Source organism: Sinocyclocheilus anshuiensis, unplaced genomic scaffold, assembly GCF_001515605.1.
Source record: "Sinocyclocheilus anshuiensis isolate Anshui unplaced genomic scaffold, SAMN03320099.WGS_v1.1 scaffold1159, whole genome shotgun sequence".
In the NCBI taxonomy this organism is placed as follows: domain Eukaryota; kingdom Metazoa; phylum Chordata; class Actinopteri; order Cypriniformes; family Cyprinidae; genus Sinocyclocheilus; species Sinocyclocheilus anshuiensis.
Window position 1 is genome coordinate 18,031 of NW_015547700.1, and position 20,255 is coordinate 38,285.

A 20,255-nucleotide genomic window follows, 5' to 3' on the forward strand; every position below is an offset into this window, starting at 1 on the left:
TACTTAGTCGAATCGGAATTTTCGAATCTTGCCGATAGTCGACTGATAGTCGAATCATATGTTTTGGGGACGGGGCAAAATACATTACCAAGAGTCAAGTCAGACATTCGAGAGTCATAATTACTGACGCACAGGGAAAATGTGTAACGGACGCCTTGCAGATACAAACGGGGTAAATAATGTTTAATGTTTTGATTATAAGATAGTTAACATTAAACCCTAAGAATTCACAAAAATTTTTACAATAGTGCTCTCATTATAACGTTATGTATATGACAGTAGTTATTAATGTTCTGCATTTCTGTTCTGAGCTGCGCGCGCTGAAGATGACCAGTAGAATGAAGCATATGATAGCAAGTTTTTAATCAATGGGATTTAACTCATTTATCTCGTATACAATACGCTTCGTTATTTATACAACATAATGTTAATATTATGACTTATAGGCTATCTGCATAAAATGCCCCGAATGCACGAACGTGTCTGTGCGGCTCTGACTGAACTCCTTTTGTGGACGCGTTCTTCACGCAACAACGTGTAGAAACACGGCAACTAAACTCTAAAAATGTATTATAATAATAATATATATATAATATAATATAATATAATAATAATATAATAATTTATTATAATAGTGTTCTCATTATAATGTTTTGTATATGACAGTCCCAGTCATAGTTATTAATATTCTGCATTGTTTGTCCTGCTCGCACTGCGTGCTAAAGAAATAATGATCAAATATACACGATATATATACACCGGCTGAAATGTTTTGAAATCACTTGTACCCTACCTGATCGAAAAAATCCAGTCTTTCACTCTGTCTGTGTCAATTTGAGTCTTGTTAAAGTTTTAAATCCCTGCCGCCAAGATGCTTCTCACTTGGTCACGGATTATGGAAAGTGAAACTTAAATCTATAGGGAAGGTTGGATTTATTCACGCACGTTAAAATATTTATTTGAAGCTTCTTTCTTTTCAGATTCTTATTTACAGCATTATTTTAATAGACTGTATATTAACTTATTTGGAGAAAACCGGTAGTTCTATGTGAAATCAGACATTTGAGCACCCCCATATAGCCAAAATGGCATGATCATAACACCCCGCGAATATTCGACTGTGAGATTGGTAGTCGAATCGGGCTCCTCCTATCGAAGCATCGAATCTTCAACTATTCGGGGTCACCCCTAATTTTAATATAGTATTTTAATCTTTTTAAATTAGCTTCAATCTTTCAAAATGTAGAACATCTCCTAAACTGTCCTAAAATATAATTATAATTTATATTTATAAAAATATCTTTTTGTATGTTACAGGAATGGTTGGACCAAACATGCCACCTCCAGGACCTGCTGGTGTTCCTCCAGGCCTGCAGGGACAACCCACCAATGGACCACCTAAATCTTGGCCTGAAGGTCAGTAAATTGTGAAAATTATCCACAGTCACTACCAATTATCAATTCAAAATTTAGCCTTCATATTGCATTCTATAAACCTGAAGAGACAGTCGTATCTCAGAGTCACATATTTACCATGTCTTTGTAATCCTAGGGCCCATGGTGAATGCTGCCGCCCCTGCAAGTGCACCACAGAAGCTGATACCTCCTCAGCCCACGGGACGCCCGTCTCCAGCACCACCTTCAGTTCCTCCCGCTGCCTCGCCCGTCATGCCCCCTCAGACCCAATCTCCAGGACAACCGATGCAGCCACCCATGGTGCTTCATCAGAAACAGAACCGCATCACACCCATCCAGAAACCCCGGGGCCTGGACCCAGTGGAGATCCTCCAGGAGAGAGAGCACAGGTGAGATGAGGAAAAGAAATGGCAAATATTGATGTTTTAGAGTAAACACACTCTTCAAATCCTGGAAACACAACCTTTTTAACTGGCTTCACCAACATTTGATGTTGTCGTTTCAATCTGTCAGGTTACAGGCTCGTATTTCTCATCGTATTCAGGAGCTGGAGAACCTTCCAGGCTCTCTGGCTGGAGACTTGAGGACCAAAGCAAATATTGAGCTCAAGGCACTTAGGCTCCTGAACTTTCAGAGACAGGTATGACTTGCATCTACTTATTACGGAGAATAGGTGACTTTCGTTTTTTTGCAGAGCTTACAAATTGCAATTCTGTTGTCATTGTCACCCAGTTCAAATTAATTCCACACAAGAGACATTTTCTTATATGATAAACGAATTAGTTTATTAAAAAGTTATACAATAACGAATTAGAATGCAGAATGCTCTGGAAGGTGGTTGTAATTGACTTCAGCCCAGTCCTGCTACATTTTAGTGGTTTTTGACCCATGTTGTCCATCTTAACACAGCTCCGCCAGGAGGTCGTAGTGTGCATGCGGCGTGACACGGCCCTAGAGACAGCGCTCAACGGCAAGGCCTACAAGCGCAGCAAGAGACAGTCCCTGCGTGAGGCTCGTATCACAGAGAAACTGGAGAAGCAGCAGAAGATCGAGCAGGAACGCAAGCGCCGTCAAAAACACCAGGTACTGGACCGTTCTGGCTGCTGCTTGTATGAAATCATGCAAAATGTGTGCTTCACCCCTAAACCTGATTCAGAAATGACAAAAGATTGTTCGTGCCGGAACCGCCTGTTCTGTTTTTGCGTTTGTAGGAGTATCTCAACAGCATCCTGCAGCATGCAAAGGACTTCAAGGATTATCATCGCTCCATCACCGCAAAGATCCAGAAGGTGACCAAAGCCATAGCCACGTACCACGCCAACACAGAGAGAGAGCAGAAGAAGGAGAATGAGCGTATTGAGAAGGAGAGAATGAGAAGGCTGATGGTGAGATGCACAGACTTGCTTTTTTTTACCTGACATATAAATACAATTTAAACTGGTGGATCTGTTTTTCTGAACAAATGTCTAAAAAAACATATTTTGTGTGTGTTTCTTTCAGGCTGAAGATGAAGAGGGTTACAGGAAGCTGATCGATCAGAAGAAGGACAAACGTCTGGCTTACTTGCTGCAGCAGACGGACGAGTATGTGGCCAACCTCACCGAGCTCGTCAGAGCTCATAAAGCTGTCCAGGCCCTCAAAGACAAGAAGAAGAAGAAGAAAAAGAAGGTGCTGAGATTTACTGGATTTGAAAGAGTTTCTGTAATGGAATTTAATTTGGGTTGTTCTCAGTTGTTTATCCAGTAGTGTGCGAGATCTTTCTGTCTGCTTTTCTCCTCACAGAAGCCAGAGAATGCTGAGAGTGGAGCTCCTGCTCTGGGTCCAGATGGAGAGGTGAGATCTTTAAGTATATTTGGCTATGTGTGGCTTTTTGCAATTAGCTTGGCTGGTCATTTGCGCTAATGAATCTCTTGTGGCAATTCATGCTTTAGTTTATTCAAAATTATTTTTCATTTTGGTAAGGGAGTTTTGAGTAAAATCTGTAGAAGTTAATTTAATTTCAGCAATTTTGGGTATATCCCATAACCAGTTGCAGATATTATCTTGAACATAGTGGAATTGTATTTGAGAATCGCTGTTCAGTGTATGCATAATCTAATTTTAGGCCTTCAACGTGAAATATTATGGAATCGTATAAAATTTATTATTTTCTAGTTCTCCTTTGCTTTAGACTTTTATAATGCTCATATGTAGAGATAAACTTGCCCAAAATGATGCTCAATTTGTGAGTGAGTTTTCTTTTGAGTCAGTTTTTTTTTAAAGAATTGGTTTAAATCTATTCATAAAATGGTTTGAATTATTGATAAATCAGCCTGAAAAAAGATAGTGTGTGTATGTGTATATATATATATATATATATATATATATATACTGTATATAATACAGTATGTATGTGTATATATATACTATATATATATATATATATATATATATATATATAGTATATATATACACATACATACTGTATTATATACAGTATATATATATATATATATATATATATATATACTGTATATAATACAGTATGTATGTATATAAATATGTATACGTTTACATCAATATATAATTGAGAAATCAAGGGCCAAAAAAATATATTAGCCAAAACACAGTGGCGACTAATCTAATACAGCTATGTTTTTGTGTTCTTCTGTAGCCTCTTGATGAGACCAGTCAAATGAGTGATTTACTGGTGAAGGTGATTCATGTAGACAGTGGGAAGATCCTCACCGGCATGGACGCTCCTAAAGCTGGACAACTGGATGCCTGGCTGGAGGTGAATCCAGGGTGAGTGAGACTCACTTTAAGAATCTCATTCTTTCAAAATATGATATTTCTCAGTACTTGAGTATCTACTACTGAAAAGGGTTGGAGTAGCCCATCATAAACACTAGAACAATAGAAAGTGTTTGAATGCTATTTTGTTCATTTTCTGTAGGTACGAGGTGGCCCCGCGGTCTGATAGTGAAGATAGCGGCTCGGAGGAGGAGGAAGTATGGCTGTTTTTCAGCTCTCATATCTGTATTTCTGTTCAGCATCTCGAGCAGCACTCTGTCCTTTCTGCAAGGGCTTTACATGCACTTGAAGAGAAAACTCTCTTGTTTGTGCGTTCATGGCCATGATGGCAATGTAGGCCATCATCAGAATAAGATTAATGGCTAGTTTACCACGATATACTGCATTCATGACCTGTTACAGATAACAAATGTTTGTCTTTATGCACATTTTAAGATTCTGATACTTGTGTCAAATACAGTAGCCCGATATTAGAAAGCCATTTTTAACCATTCGTGATTTGATGTTACACACACATAAAGATGTAAAATGTATACTTAATGAACCATGAAGTGTATGCATGTTACATTTACCACTTTCTATTAATTATAATCACATTAGATATAATTATAAAATTGTCTAGTAGTTTTGTTTATACATTTCATAACTTCCATTTGTTTAATTAATTTTATGCGTAATTACAAATTATATAATTACAATAATAAAAAAAAGTCTTGTCTAGTAGTTTTACATGTATACATTTCATAACCTCCAATTCAATTATTATTTTTTTATTTATAATCACAAAAATACCTTTTAGAATTACCAAATTTGAGAAATCTATTATTACTGTGCTTGTCTGGTAGTTTTTTCTTTTATACATTTATTTCATAACCTCTATTTGTTTAATTTTACTTAGAATTATATAATTACATTTTTTTTTATGTGGTTGTCTGATAGTTGTCTGCATTTATACATTTCATAACTTCCATTGATTTAATGTATTGATAAAAATAAATATTTTAATTGAATAATATCTTTGCATTTTATTGTATTAATGTACTATTGTATTTTTTTTTCTGTAAAGGATGATGAGGAGGAGCAGCCTCAGACCTCTCAATCTTCATCAGAGGAGAAGAAGATATTTCCAGATCCAGACAATGAGGATGTGTCTGAGGTGGACGTCCGTCACATCATTGAGTATGTTACTGAATTAGAGCTGTGCTTTTTACTACATTCAAATGAGATTGTTTCCTGTTTTTCATGCTCTTTTTGGAATGCTATTCTGTTGTTATGGTGTTTGTAACAATATCCATTATGTCTTTCACAGGCATGCCAAGCAGGATGTTGACGATGAATACGGTAATGCCAGGTTCGTTAGGGGCCTGCAGTCGTACTACGCCGTGGCTCACGCAGTCACAGAGAAGGTGGAGAGACAGTCAAGCCTGTTAGTAAATGGACAGCTCAAACAGTACCAGGTACAGATGCACCTTACAGACTAAACAAATTGCAAATACACCTCAAAGTCTTTAGTGAACTGATCAGATTTGTTAAATGGCATGCTGAAGTTATTGCGTCTGTCCCGTCTGCAGATCAAAGGTCTGGAGTGGCTGGTGTCTCTGTATAACAATAACTTGAATGGCATTCTGGCTGATGAAATGGGTTTGGGAAAAACCATCCAGACCATTGCACTCATCACCTACCTCATGGAGTACAAACGCCTCAACGGACCCTTCCTCATCATCGTCCCCCTCTCGTGAGACACTTTTCACGTTCTCTACACTAGAGCTGCATGAGACTGGAAAAACTGACATTGTGGTATTTTGCTTTCTGCGTTTTATACATTACAGTATGAAAAAATACCAATATTTTTATTAGATGACATAAAAAGCTATATTTGGAAAGAATGAATCATTCCACAATGATTTTTGTTGGTGATTACAACTGCATTAAACAGAAAAATTCCTACACAGGCCACATTTTTACTGTTTTTGACCCATTCAATATGACAAAAAAAAAAAAGATTATTTTGATTATTATTAAATAAAAATATTAAAATAAGCAATGTATTGTAACACTACTATTATACTATAAAAAAAAAAAATCAAGTATATAAAAAATAGTACAACTGTAAAATTACAATACTATTTACATTTTAAATAATACGGTTTCAAACATTAAACCATCAAACTTTTATTTCAGCAGATTGTGTCAGGGTTCCCATGCTTCTTGAAAGTACTTGAATTTCAGACATATGGATTCAAGGCCTGGAAAGTACTTGAAAACAAACATAGGTCCTTGAAAGTGCTTGAATTAAATTTGAAATATTTTGTTTATGGCCCCATTTCAAAAATTGTCCTGTATGTTCCGTCAAAGACAGAACGAAACTGCACTAATGATTGGGGGTGGAGAACGGGGTAGCGTGGAAAAAAAACTTAGCGTGTGTGTTGATGCGCAGTTTAGAGCCCTGTGTGGGACAGTTTTTTTAAGCCCGCTCCCGCTGAATTTCTGACCATTACCTCGCACTCCCGCAACGTGTGTGTCCCGCTCCCGCAAACATTCTAATATTGTATATAATTTTCGCACGTCAGGCAGCCGCTATCAATATGCGGGGTATTGAAATCGCATTTAAATGAGCTCTCGCTGTTCACTCTCACTTTCGATTTCGCGACGCGCACTCTGTGTAAAGGGAGCACATCTTACAGTGAGTGCATAATTATTAGGCACGTTGATATTCTGATAATTTTTTCCAAGCACATTTGACCAATTCCAAACCATATCAATCTTAATATCACCTATTATTTTTGTATTTAATCATTTAGAAGTGATCTATAATTGTCCATGAAGGCTGGAAATGAAAAACTCCTTATTAAGGTGTGCAGAATTATTAGGCAGGTTTTCTTTTACGGATGAAATGAGCCAAAAAAGAGATTTATCTCAAAAGTCAAAAATGATTAAATCCCCATGAGAAAAACTAATGCAGTCCAGAAATTTCAAAGTTAAAGGGTTAGTTCACCCAAAAATGAAAATTAGCCCATTAATTACTCACCCTCAAGGCATCCTAGGTGTATATGACTTTCTTGTTTCAGATGAATCCAATCGGAGTTATATAAAAAATTGTCTTTGACCTTCCAAGCTGTTTAATGGCAGTCAGCGGGTGTTGCAGTGCATCAGTCCAAAAGAAGTGAAATAAAGCGCATACATCCATAATAAAAAGTGCCTCACACGGCGCTGGGGGGTGGACAAAGGCCTCCTGTAGCGAATCGATGCGTTTTTGTAAGAAAAATAACCATATTTAAAACGTAATAATCAATTTAATCTGACAGGATAGGAGATGGACTAAAAGTGAACTCCCAAAACTTACTGCAACATGGAGCTAAGGAGAAAAATGTAGAACTCGAAAAATTGGAAAAACAGCTTAGTGAAAAGCGTTTACAGTTTAAAAGCAAACAGAAAGTCATATTTTTTTATTTCTTTTCTTTATATTTTTTTGCAGATTTGCACATGTACGAGGTTTAAAATGTTCATGAAATATTTTTTTTTAAATATTGACCTTTTGAGCAGCTGCATTCCTCTTGGTCAAAGATGAAAAAAGGATTTACAATAAAAAGTCATTTACAAAATCAAATAGAAAGTCCTATTTTTATTTCCTTTCTTTATATTGTTTGCAGATTTGCACATGTACAAGGTTTAAAATGAAATATTTTCAAAAAATATTGACGTTTTGAACAGCTGCATGTTTGAGCAGCTGCATTCCTCTAGGTCAAAGATGAAAAAATGGGATTTACAATAAAAAGTAATTTACAAAATTATTTTGACTTGAGTTTATTAATGAGTAATGTCTCTTTTGAGTGAATGTGCAAATTTTTAATGTTAACAGGTTTTACCATGTTATTACAACATTTAACCACTTTTTATTCATTTAAAAATTGAGAAATTCTTTAAAATTTAAATCTTGTACAAGAACTACAGCAAAAAACAGTTTGATGTGTATTTTATCAATATTTTAGAAATTGTATTTGAATATTACCAGTACTGACTTCAATGGATTTAATTAAATTCCTTTGAACACAACTGCTCAAAACGGTCTAAATTTATGAAACCTACACATTCAAAACATTATTACTCTGAAATTTTTAATGTTAAGTGTAAGTGAAATGTTAAGTAATGTTTCATGCTACTACATATGCTGGGGTGTGAATTGGATAGGTGCTTGATATAAAATAAATGGTGCTTTAAAAAGTCCTTGAAAGTCCTTGAATCTGGTGTTCATGAAAGAGTGGGAACCCTGTTGTGTATTCAATTACACATGCAGTTCATGGTACGGTATTTCAGAATGTCTTCATTTCTTTACTGTCAACCGAGACACAGAAACACTGTATCATGAGCTTCAAGCATGCAGATGAACACTGTGCCATACTTCAGTCTGAAACACACAATGCTTATTTCAGTCGCAGCCTTCATGATTTGATACCCTCTCTAAACCATATTGCGATTGTGATCGGTTTTAATTGGATATATCATGCAGCCTTACTCTACAGTGTTTATCTGCCCGTAACTTATGTAAGGTTAAACCATCTTCCTTTTGTCATTTTGTATTATTGATCTATTACAGTTGGTAATATTTCAACACAAATAATTACAGTGATATGTACTTTTAATCATTTGTTTTTCTAACAGGACTCTGTCGAACTGGGTGTACGAGTTTGATAAGTGGGCTCCATCTGTGGTGAAAGTTTCTTATAAGGTGATTATCTGATTCATTTATGTAGTAAACAAGGTAATGAAATGATGTCATGAAACAGGTTTGGCAAATTCAACAGGTTTTCCATAAACTAATGCTAAATAATACAAAATAAAACTGTCATTGATGCAAGTAACTGAAGGATATTACAGGATTAATAACTCATTTTCTTTGCTTGTTTTCATCTCAGGGCTCTCCTGCTGCTCGCCGCGCATTTCTTCCCATTTTGCGCAGCGGCAAGTTCAACGTGCTGATCACCACTTACGAGTACGTCATCAAAGACAAGCAAGTGCTGGCCAAGGTACAAACCTGCTCAGGCCCGGTTACAAAATTAAATTACTGAGGGTTCTCTAGCCTAGTGGATCCCAACCTGGTCGCTTAAGATTTACAAGGGGTCACCAAGCTGACTCTAGATTGAGGGTTACAAATAGGGTTGAAACGGTTACAGTTTGATGAAAAATTCCCGACAGTTAGTGTTACCATTTAATATTTTGATTATCATTAAAAGCACTATTCGAAAACCTAAACGCTACACTCACGCAGGCGCAGCATGCAGCGGAGGTTTTGTTTTGTGTGAAAATACCAAGGAAGGCAGTGAAAGGTTTTACAAAGGGAAATTATATGGATTAAAGTATGAATGAATTATTTTAATGCATCTCTGAAGAGAACTGACTGTCTTCACAAAAGTTTCGATGGCATTTTCTTTTCATCTTTCCCTCCGTGTAATGCCTAATATAGCAGTGTTTATAAGGGCAGCGCTGCTGTGTGTACAGCAGTTACTCTATTTCTGCTGTTCCATAAGCGCCACCTGCTGTCAGAAAATGGATTTACATTTTCATTCCGTTTTTGTTCAAACCAATGCAAACATTTTACTGGTTGATGGAAAATAAGCTAATGTGCTTTCAAAAAATCTAAACAATTTGGAAAATAAAGTATCTAGAATTATTAACAAGAGCAGATAAAATACCTATCATTCATCATTTTGACTTGTATCCCTTTTCTTAAAAATGGTTCAAAGCCTGAAATGTAAGATTTATCATTTTATAACACTTTCTTTTTTGTCAAAACTTTATTTTAACATGTAATACATGTTATTAGATAACGTTACGTTGTAGTCACCCAACCATTTTTTATTTTTTTTAATCCGGCCATTATTGCTAATGTCATTATTTTAATGTTTCCGCTGTTGTTGCATTTATTAAAAACTTAACTGTTTGCTTGTTTATTTATTTATTTTTTGATGGGTGTCAATAAAAATTTTGAATGTTAAAATTAGGGATGGGCGATATGGGCTTAAAGGGGTCATATGATGCGATTTCAAGTTTTCCTTTCTCTTTGGAGTGTTACAAGCTGATTGTGCATAGATAAGATCCCTGAAGTTGCAAAGACTAAAGTCTCAAAACCAAAGAGATATACTTTATCAAAGTTAAGACTCTGCCACGCCCCCCTAAAACGGCTTGTTCTAACACGCCCCCACATATCTACCTCACTATGTGGAAATATTTGCATAATGCCGCCCAAATGTGCACGCAAAGAAAGAAGGCGTGTAAAAAAGCATCATATGACCCCTTTAAATATTGATCACGATAATTTCTGATATTTATTGAGATAACGATATCAATGACGATCATTTAGGGAATCCTGTTTCTTTAGAGAAAAGTATTATCTTTCTTATTTTTACCCAAAATAGGGTGTTGTGAGCAGTTCACACGTAATGTAATGACTTTTTAATTCATACTGGAAGCCGGAGGGCGCCCTTGTACAGAAACTCCACATATGCATAGTAGAAGTAACGCTCCAGGAAATCCCTAATATGGACAGAGGTATCCAGTGATCGCTGTAGCTGAATAAAACGCAGATAGAGAAATTTTAACTGCGGACACCTGAAGACAGTAAACATGCGATTGCACAAAATATATGGTATCTGTGTTCTTCAAGCAATCTTGGGTATTTTTATAAGGATAAAATATATATATAATGCAATGCTAATCGACATAGCCTTCATCACTGTATATAATGCTATAAAATAGTAAGATTTCTGCCTTATTCTGTGATACGAAACCACGTCTGATCACAAAAATACGTTATTTCAAACACCCGACTATGTTATGAAGTTAATATGGAGAAAAAGTACGTCAATAAATAATATCTTTGTTGGACAACAGCTTTATAAACAGGCTCATACACAGGTAACACTATCGCACACGTGCTACTGTAGTACATTTATTCAAGGCTCAGACTGATTTTTGTCGCACTGTACAGCCCTATCCAAACCTGTTCCAGATTGTAGAAGGAGCTGCTCAATTTCACGTCTGCCTTCCTTCACGTCACTCCACACAGTCGCACACAGAAATATGTCAACAACTAGACTTTATCGTTATCGCGGTAAGACGAATTCTTATCGTGTGGAGAATTTTTACCGGTATATCGCACGTGGGGAGAATTTTTACCGGTATATCGCAAACGATAAGATATCGTCCATCCCTAGTTAAAATAGGGGTCCTCTGGAAAAAAGTCACTAAAAAGCTGTCACTCTTAGTTCATTGTGATCTCACGAAGTTCTGTTACAATCATTATCATACATGTTAATTTTTTTTAATAAGCTTTTTGACTACGAACTTCTCGTTCAGTTTCTGATGCTTCTCTCTCTTTCAGCTCCGTTGGAAGTACATGATAGTGGATGAAGGTCACCGTATGAAAAATCACCACTGTAAACTGACTCAGGTGTTGAACACGCACTACCTGGCGCCTCGGCGTGTGCTGCTCACTGGCACGCCACTGCAGAACAAGCTGCCTGAACTGTGGGCGCTGCTCAACTTCCTGCTGCCCACCATCTTCAAGAGCTGCAGCACCTTTGAGCAGTGGTTCAACGCTCCATTCGCCATGACCGGAGAGAAGGTATAAAAACTTTTAGTAGGTGTACTAGTACATTTAGACAGGATACAATAAATTGAAATTCTGTTTTTGTGTAATCTGGCTTCATAAACTTCCTGTCGTGTTCTAAAGGTGGACCTGAACGAAGAGGAGACCATTCTGATCATCCGTCGTCTGCACAAAGTGCTCCGCCCCTTCCTGCTCAGGAGACTCAAGAAGGAAGTGGAGGCCCAACTGCCAGAGAAGGTTTGTTTTATGCTTGAAACTTTTCAGCCAAAAAAAAAGTTGTTTTTTTCATGCTTGTCAATATTTAATCTGTATTTGAGTTTGTGTTTGTTCTGACACAGCTTAAAGGGTGAAATGAAATTATTAATGAATTATGAATTTAAAATTATTTTACTTTTCCTCTCTCTTCAATCAAAGTATCAAATTAGTATTAAAAGTGCAAGAAATAAAATTAAAATCTGCAATATTCAAGGCATATTTTTCATTTTTTTTAAATTAATAATACAGAACATGTAACCATTGTTTTGTATGTTTATGAATGAATGAATGAATGATGCATTTATATAGCGCTTTATTGTGTATTGCTGTACACCCAAAGCGCTTTACAATCATGTGGGGGGATCTCTCCTCAACCACCACCAGTGGTATATGCACCAATATAAAAATACAGTAATATTTATCTACATACTCTACTGTTCAGATGCTTGGGGTACATTTATTTGATCAAAAATGCATTAAAAACAATAATGCTAAATATTATTACAATTATTAAACATTTTCTATTTGATCCTGCAGAAATCATTCCAATATGCTGATTTGTTGCTCAAGAAACATCAGTGTTGAAAACATTTGTACTGCTTAATATTTTTGTGGAAACAGTTATACATTTATTTTTTTCAGTATTCTTTAAATATGAAGTTCAAAAGTTTTTGTGTAGCAATGTAAAAGTCTATAACCGTTACTGTTTCCTTTAAAAAAAAGAAAAAAAAAAGAGAAATTTATTGACCCCAAGTGTTTAAGCAGTATTGTATACATTTAGTAAAACTTTTTGATACATGAGAATTGCCACAGAGACCGTTATGAATTGATTAGTTGAAAAATAACTGATTGCCATGTTTGCTACAAAAATTACATCACACTTTACCATATGTTTTTTTCTTATTTTTTTTAACATTGAAATGTAAATCTGTCCATCTCTGTTTTCTTGCGTTCAGGTGGAATATGTGATCAAGTGCGACATGTCGGCCCTGCAGAGAGTGCTGTACAGACACATGCAGGCTAAAGGAGTGCTGCTCACTGATGGATCCGAGAAAGACAAGAAGGTGAGAAGACATGATTCACATCAAGAATATGTGAGGACGTTCAGTGTGTGTGTTTCTGAATGCCTCTAATATATATATTTCATGTTTGTTACAGGGTAAAGGAGGCACTAAGACCCTAATGAACACTATTATGCAGTTGAGGAAGATTTGTAACCACCCTTACATGTTCCAGCACATTGAGGTGATCATTTGGTTTACATATTCCTCATACAAAAAGGTCATTTATATCTTTGCATTTATCTGCTAGGTTTATGACACCTTGTTTGATGTATTTTTGCACTCTGTTTTGCAGGAATCTTTCTCTGAGCACTTGGGCTTCACTGGAGGCATTGTTCAGGGGTACGTAGAACACTTCCTGGTAATGGAAAATATGTAAACTTTGTATTTTCATTGGTTTTGTCTGTGACTTATCGTACACTGTATCACTCTCTTTAGACTTGATTTGTACCGTGCCTCTGGTAAGTTTGAGCTGCTGGACCGTATCCTACCGAAGCTCTGCGCCACCAACCACAAAGTGCTGCTCTTCTGTCAGATGACCTCGCTCATGACCATCATGGAAGACTACTTCGCCTACCGCAACTTCAAATACCTGCGCTTGGACGGTGAGTCACTTGAATCAGATTCACACAGAATGAAGAGTTTTAGGAAGAAGTTTTTGCATATGCTGGCAATCTATGACTTTCTCTGCTGTTTGTTTTTATTTGAAAGTTCTCGGATAAATAGTTCATTCAAATCTATGAATCACAGAAGGTTTAATCATGATAAAATCTTTTCTTTCTTTTTTTTTTGTCTTTGTCTTTGTAGGAAGCACTAAGGCTGAGGATCGTGGCATGTTGCTGAAGAACTTTAATGATCCGTCCTTTCAGTACTTTATTTTCTTGCTGAGTACCAGAGCAGGAGGTCTGGGGCTGAACCTGCAGACTGCCGACACTGTTATCATCTTTGACAGCGACTGGAACCCTCACCAGGTACAATACTGTCCCTTTAAATATAGCGGTATTTAACAATAGGGGAAACTCTTGATGTGACAAAAGTTATTATAGTAGCTTAATGTTGTAGACAGAATAGTTTTTATAATAGCTTATATTAAGTATATAATAGCATCATTAGTAAAGAATCTTTTGAATAGATTCATTGTCGAATAGAAGCTTTAGTACAGAATGATTGTGGAACAGAATCATTGTATAATTGAATGTTAATTTAAAAGTAATTTTTAGAATGATTCATTGCAGAATTGAGTCTTTAGTATAGAATCATCGTGGAATAGAATATTTAGAATCATTTGAATAGTATCACTGTACAATAGAATCTTTAGAATTATTTTAAATGGAATCGTACAATAGAATTTTTAGGAACATTTTAGAATAGAATGTATAATTGATTGTTGATTTATTTTCAATTTTACAAATTGAACCTTATTGTAAAGTGTTACCATGTAAGCTTTAGTACTGTTGAGTTATTTGGTGGTCCACAAATCAGTACTGCCTCTAACTCGAAAAAGAGCTCAGTCAACCACGGACACAAGGATCAACTCAAAAATGGCTTTTACTTTGCATCTTCAATAAACTTTCTACAGTCATGGTTGGTTTGCAGTGTGTTGATTTCTACTCAATTTCATAACTGATTAAAGCAGTTTTCCAACATCATGATTGTTTGATTGAAGTTAGATGGCGAACTTGAAACAGTAGTTTGCCATTTCAATAGGAAAAGTTCAGCTTAAGTTCAAAATAGATTCAGATTAGGTTGATAACCTTTAAAAAAAAAAAAACAGAATAAAATACAGAATTATAATCAAACATTTGACATCTTATGCATTAACATGTATACATGATATGCACACTTTCAAATACACTTAATAGTACACTTATGAACTGTATGCATTATAATTCTTCTAAGTAGAATAGCAGCAATTTCAGTCATATTAAACAGCGGGTTTCCTCTCTGTGATTGTCATGATTCTAATTAGTTTGGTATAATATCTCGTTAGTTTTATCCATGTTCTCACAATATTTTGTCACTGATCACTTCTTTCTGGTCTCTCGTAGGATCTGCAGGCCCAGGATCGTGCCCATCGTATCGGGCAGCAGAATGAGGTGCGTGTGCTGCGTCTGTGCACTGTGAACAGCGTGGAGGAGAAGATCCTGGCCGCTGCCAAATACAAACTGAATGTGGACCAGAAGGTCATCCAGGCCGGTATGTTCGACCAGAAGTCGTCCGGCCACGAGCGCAAAGCTTTCCTGCAGGCCATCCTGGAGCACGAAGAGCAGGATGAGGTACGGACACCCATTTATGATCGACAATTTCAGTGCCCTGTCAACAGCCTCCGTTTTCTATAGTTAACATTCGCTCTCTCTTTGGTTTTCTCTCTTATCTCAGGAGGAAGATGAAGTGCCAGATGATGAGACTGTTAATCAGATGATCGCTAGAAGCGAGGAAGAGTTCGATCACTTCATGGTTAGTAGCACTACTTGTTTAACTTCCGTTAAATTGACACTTTTTGTTTTGTTTGATTCCTGATTTTCTCTTAATGAGTTCCTAATTGTTCTTTTCGTTTCATCCAGCGCATGGATCTTGACCGCCGCCGTGAAGAGGCACGTAACCCGAAACGCAAACCCCGGCTGATGGAGGAGGATGAGCTGCCCACCTGGATCATGAAGGATGACGCAGAGGTGGAAAGGCTCACCTGCGAAGAAGAAGAGGAGAAGATGTTTGGCCGTGGCTCCCGTCAAAGAAAAGAAGTGGACTACAGTGACTCCCTCACGGAGAAACAGTGGCTGAAGGTGAATGTGAAATCACGACTGCATTATATTGAACCTTTGGTTATAAAAAGGAAGGCATATTGATGTATTTTACTGGTTCTCAGGCCATTGAGGAAGGCACCCTTGATGAGATTGAAGAAGAGGTGCGCTACAAGAAAACGACTCGGAAAAGGAAGCGGGACCGTGACCTCGACCTTCCAGGCCCGGCCACGCCTAGCTCCAGTGGGCGGAGCAGAGATAAAGATGACGACAGTAAGAAGCAAAAGAAACGAGGTCGTCCTCCTGCTGTCGCATCATATGACCCCTTTAAGGTGTAACTCTGAGCTGTTTTTGTTATTATTATTATATTTTAAGTAAATTGGGGCTATTATCAATCTAATAATATTAACATTAATCATGTTCTCTGTTCTGTACAGGAACGCATTAGAAGTCATAAGTACCGCACTCTGAACGACCTGGAGAAAGATGTCATGCTTCTCTGTCAGAACGCTCAGACCTTCAACCTGGAGGGATCACTGGTAATATTTGTTTTATTTATATTTTATTAATTTGTTAATTAGTATTAATTTTTATATTTTCAGTTTTAGTAATTGTTTTTTTTGTGTGTTTTTTTTTTAATGTCTATATTGTTTTTATTTCAGCTTTAGTTATTTTAGTACTTCCACTTAAACTAAATGATTGAAAATGTTTCCTTGACAACTAACTGAAATAAAATACATTTAAGGTATTCAGTTTTTTTTTTTTTTTCAGTTAATTTTTTTGTTTGAAGTAACAATGCATTTGAATAGTTTGTTTTAGTTAACAACAACACTGGTAGGTTGTTGGGTCATACTTCATTTGGCTGATTCAGATAAGATCATGATCTTATATTTCAGATCTACGAGGACTCTATCGTGCTGCAGTCTGTGTTCACCAGTGTGCGGCAGAAGATTGAGAAAGAGGAAGAGAGCGAGGGAGAAGACAGTGAGGAGGAAGAGGAAGAGGCAGATGAAGGATCAGAGTCTGAATGTGAGTACTGATGGTGATTCTGACACTGTAATGACAATATTTTGTAAAATGCAGCTATTATCTGAGCAGAGTATCTGGCATGTGCAACTCAAATTTAAATTGAGTTCAACATGTATACATATGCATGCATGTGTGTCTGTGTTTTAGCTCGTTCAGTGAAGGTGAAGATAAAGCTGAGTCGAAAGGAAAAGGTGGAGAGAGGAAAGGGAAGACGCCGAACCGGACGCAGTTGGCGCCCTAAACCTGTTGTTAGTGACGACGAAAGTGAGGAGGACCAGGAAGAGGTACTCATGAATAATTAGTGGAACTTGAAGGAAAAGTACATAAAAAAAAAAAGAGAGAAAATGGTTAATTACACAGCCCTGCATCTTGAACAAAATTGTGCTAATTTGCAAAAAATGCCTGTTACATAATTTTGATACTGAGTTCAAAAATATATTTTTTAAAAAATCCATCGCATACTCCCCCCCCCCAAATTTTTAATTATATTTTTCAAGTTATATATCAGTCAAAATAACAAGAGCAGTCCAATGTCAAAAGTTTTGGTTTTAATGAAATCAAGATTAGGCATAAAATAATGTCTTCAGCATCATTCATACATGTGAAAATCGTCTGACAGTTGAACAAATAGTTGTAATCTGGCTCAGTGGAAGATATGAATCATGTCTTTGTGGCAGTTTTCCTGATGATTAAGGGGTAATACAGGATAGCTTCATATAGAAATTGACAGCAAAAATTACATACTTTGTGAGAAACTGACATGCTTGAGCAAAGCAGGCAATATTTTTGGAATCAGCAGCACAAAATTAGTAAGAAACGTAACGCAAGAAAAGTATTGGATTTCATTCAGCAAATATGATGCAGGGTGGTGTTTCATTCACCCTCATGTTGTTGCTCACTTATGCTAATTATTTTTCTAATGTTTTTGTATAGGAGCATTCTCCTAGTGGCAGCGAGGAAGATTAAACCTTCTTCAGGACCAATCACAACTCTAGTTCACTTCTGCTGCAGATATGTAATTTTACATGAGACCTGTCAAACGGCCGCTCCAGAAGGACCTAGAACAGCACATTTTTTAGAGAGAGGACATGTATACGAAAACAATTAAATGAGAAAAATGACACTGTAAAATGCAGAAGAAAGCCCTTCCATTTGCATATTTAAGCAGACGATCTCCATTTATGTATAGCAAGACAGTTGAAGTATTGAGCATATGTTTCTTTCCATATTTGTTTTTATGATTTTTCTCAAAGACATGACATAAGATGCACAGAAATCTGACAGACTGACTCACAGTGGACCAATAAGAGCGGATCATGTTTCAATGTCCTCTTATTGTTTTTAGCCGTGTGAACGTCACCCCTTCTTCCCCCCAAGAACCCAGAATGCATGTTTGTGGAAAACGCAGCCAATTAGTTCTCTTTCTGTTTTTCTCTTGATCTCTCTGTTTAAATTAAGATTGTCAACAGGATTAAGGTACTTCTTCCTTTATAGACTTACTGTCAGGAGAAATGGGGGAGAATAGGATGTAGGATTCTGTACTGTGTCAGTGTCACTGGATTTCCAAAATGCACAATAAAGCCTCTCAGAAATACACTGCTTCAGATATTTATTTATTTATTAATGCACACAAGTTTAAACTTTTGGCTGATTAGAGATTGATAATGTTTATGATTAAATACTTATCCATTTAGGTGTCTAATAATCAATATGCATTAGTGATTTGAGACAATACTGTGCATAGTCAAAGAATTAAAGCAGCTGTAAGTTTTTTGTTTTTTTGCCTTGAAATATCAGTTTTAAAATCATTCTGATGGTACACACTTATATAATAAGGTGAATGACTCCTCCCCAGATGTCTGTTCTGGGAGTAAGTATGTTTGGTGAATGGGTATACAGCTGGCCACTGTAATTATGGCCATGAATTCCACTCACTTAACTGTTGGGGGCTTCAAAGTCGCAAAAATACACAAAACTACATACAGCTGCTTTAAGGTAAAATTAAGATTTTTCAGTTCTCTTAAAGGGGTCATATGATGCAATTTCAAGTTTTCCTTTCTCTCTGGAGTGTTACAAGCTGATTGTGTATAGATAAGATCCCTGAAGTTGCAAAGACTAAAGTCTCAAAACCAAAGAGATATACTTTATCAAAGTTAAGACTCTGCCACGCCCCCCTAAAACGACTCGTTCTAACACACCCCCACATATCTACCTCACTATGTGGAAATATTAGCATAATGTCGCCTAAATGTGCACGCAAAGAAAGAAGGCGTGGTTTCAGTAACTGCAGTTAGTGTTGAAGGAGCCATGTCAGGGAGACGCTGTGTGTTTCTAGGCGAAAGCAAAAGCACTTTATTTGGCCTTCCGAAAGTAAATGCATTTAGGAAAATCAGAGCAGACTGCGCTTGTCGGAAGGAGGGACTTTGTAGAAAACACAGTGTTTGAGAGAGGCGGGGCATAGAGGACCTACAATAATGTACAGTATTTGAAAAATAATGTGTTTTTTGAACATTAAAGCATGTCAACATATTCTGTTACACCAAATACACAAAATAATGATCTTTAAAAAAGCATCATATGACCCCTTTAATGCTATATAAGTCTTCTGGAATGAAAAGGAATAGTTAACTCAAAAATGAAATTTTGCTAAAAGTTTACTCACCATCAGGCCACCCAAAATGTAGATGAGTTTGTTTCTTCATAGGATTGGATTTGGAGAAGTTTAGCATTACATCACTTGCTCACCAGTAGATCCTCTGCAGTGAATGGGTGCTGTCAGAATGAGAGTCCGAACAGCTTATAAAAGACAACACGAGATTGAGAAAAGCTTGAGAAAGCAACGAAAGAAGGAGCAAACCAGGACTGCCTTCTATAGAGATCCTTACAAGTTTGTCAGCAGTCTCTTTAGCAAGGAGAAAACCGGTACCCTTAAAGTACCCATAGCAGATCTTGAGGAACACCTGAGGAAGACTTATTCTGACAATCAGAGGCACATGCCAATCTCCATTCCAGAAGACATGCCAGAAATTCAAATGTCGGAGCACCAGATGGACATAAGGCCTCCTAAATAGAGTGAAGTTGCGAGTGTGGTAAAGCGGGCAAGATAAACATCAGCCCCTGGACCCAACGGTATTCCATACAAGCTCTACAAGAATGCCCCAGGAGTCTTGAGGTACCTTTGGAGATTAATGATAGTGGCATGGAAAAAGCAGGTGATACCAAAAGTCTGGAGAAGGGCTGGAGGGATTTTGATGCCCAAGGAAAAAAAATTGTCAACTATTGACCAGTTTCGTCAAATTAACTTAAATATTATTAAATATTAGGTAAGATTTTCTTCAGCGTTGTGGTGCAGAT

General features: G+C 36.8%; 1 protein-coding gene across 1 annotated transcript in view; it reads left to right on the forward strand.

The window, feature by feature from the left end:
- LOC107703873 (transcription activator BRG1) overlaps positions 1-18,495 on the forward strand; it is a 25,454-nt gene extending 6,959 nt beyond the window's left edge. The window contains exons 5-33 of the mRNA XM_016506662.1: positions 1,318-1,416; positions 1,553-1,805; positions 1,930-2,056; positions 2,326-2,499; positions 2,628-2,801; positions 2,917-3,084; positions 3,199-3,249; positions 4,070-4,200; positions 4,352-4,406; positions 5,276-5,388; positions 5,519-5,666; positions 5,781-5,944; positions 8,869-8,935; positions 9,123-9,233; positions 11,588-11,830; positions 11,939-12,052; positions 13,027-13,134; positions 13,229-13,315; positions 13,427-13,473; positions 13,570-13,736; positions 13,939-14,102; positions 15,180-15,407; positions 15,511-15,588; positions 15,696-15,914; positions 15,998-16,180; positions 16,253-16,411; positions 16,769-16,901; positions 17,049-17,185; positions 17,835-18,495. Of these exons, the coding sequence (XP_016362148.1) occupies positions 1,318-1,416; positions 1,553-1,805; positions 1,930-2,056; positions 2,326-2,499; positions 2,628-2,801; positions 2,917-3,084; positions 3,199-3,249; positions 4,070-4,200; positions 4,352-4,406; positions 5,276-5,388; positions 5,519-5,666; positions 5,781-5,944; positions 8,869-8,935; positions 9,123-9,233; positions 11,588-11,830; positions 11,939-12,052; positions 13,027-13,134; positions 13,229-13,315; positions 13,427-13,473; positions 13,570-13,736; positions 13,939-14,102; positions 15,180-15,407; positions 15,511-15,588; positions 15,696-15,914; positions 15,998-16,180; positions 16,253-16,411; positions 16,769-16,901; positions 17,049-17,185; positions 17,835-17,867 (3,935 nt within the window). The 3' untranslated portion in view covers positions 17,868-18,495. The remainder of the gene's footprint in view (positions 1-1,317; positions 1,417-1,552; positions 1,806-1,929; positions 2,057-2,325; positions 2,500-2,627; positions 2,802-2,916; positions 3,085-3,198; positions 3,250-4,069; positions 4,201-4,351; positions 4,407-5,275; positions 5,389-5,518; positions 5,667-5,780; positions 5,945-8,868; positions 8,936-9,122; positions 9,234-11,587; positions 11,831-11,938; positions 12,053-13,026; positions 13,135-13,228; positions 13,316-13,426; positions 13,474-13,569; positions 13,737-13,938; positions 14,103-15,179; positions 15,408-15,510; positions 15,589-15,695; positions 15,915-15,997; positions 16,181-16,252; positions 16,412-16,768; positions 16,902-17,048; positions 17,186-17,834) is intronic.
- Positions 18,496-20,255: the final 1,760 nt, after the last annotated feature.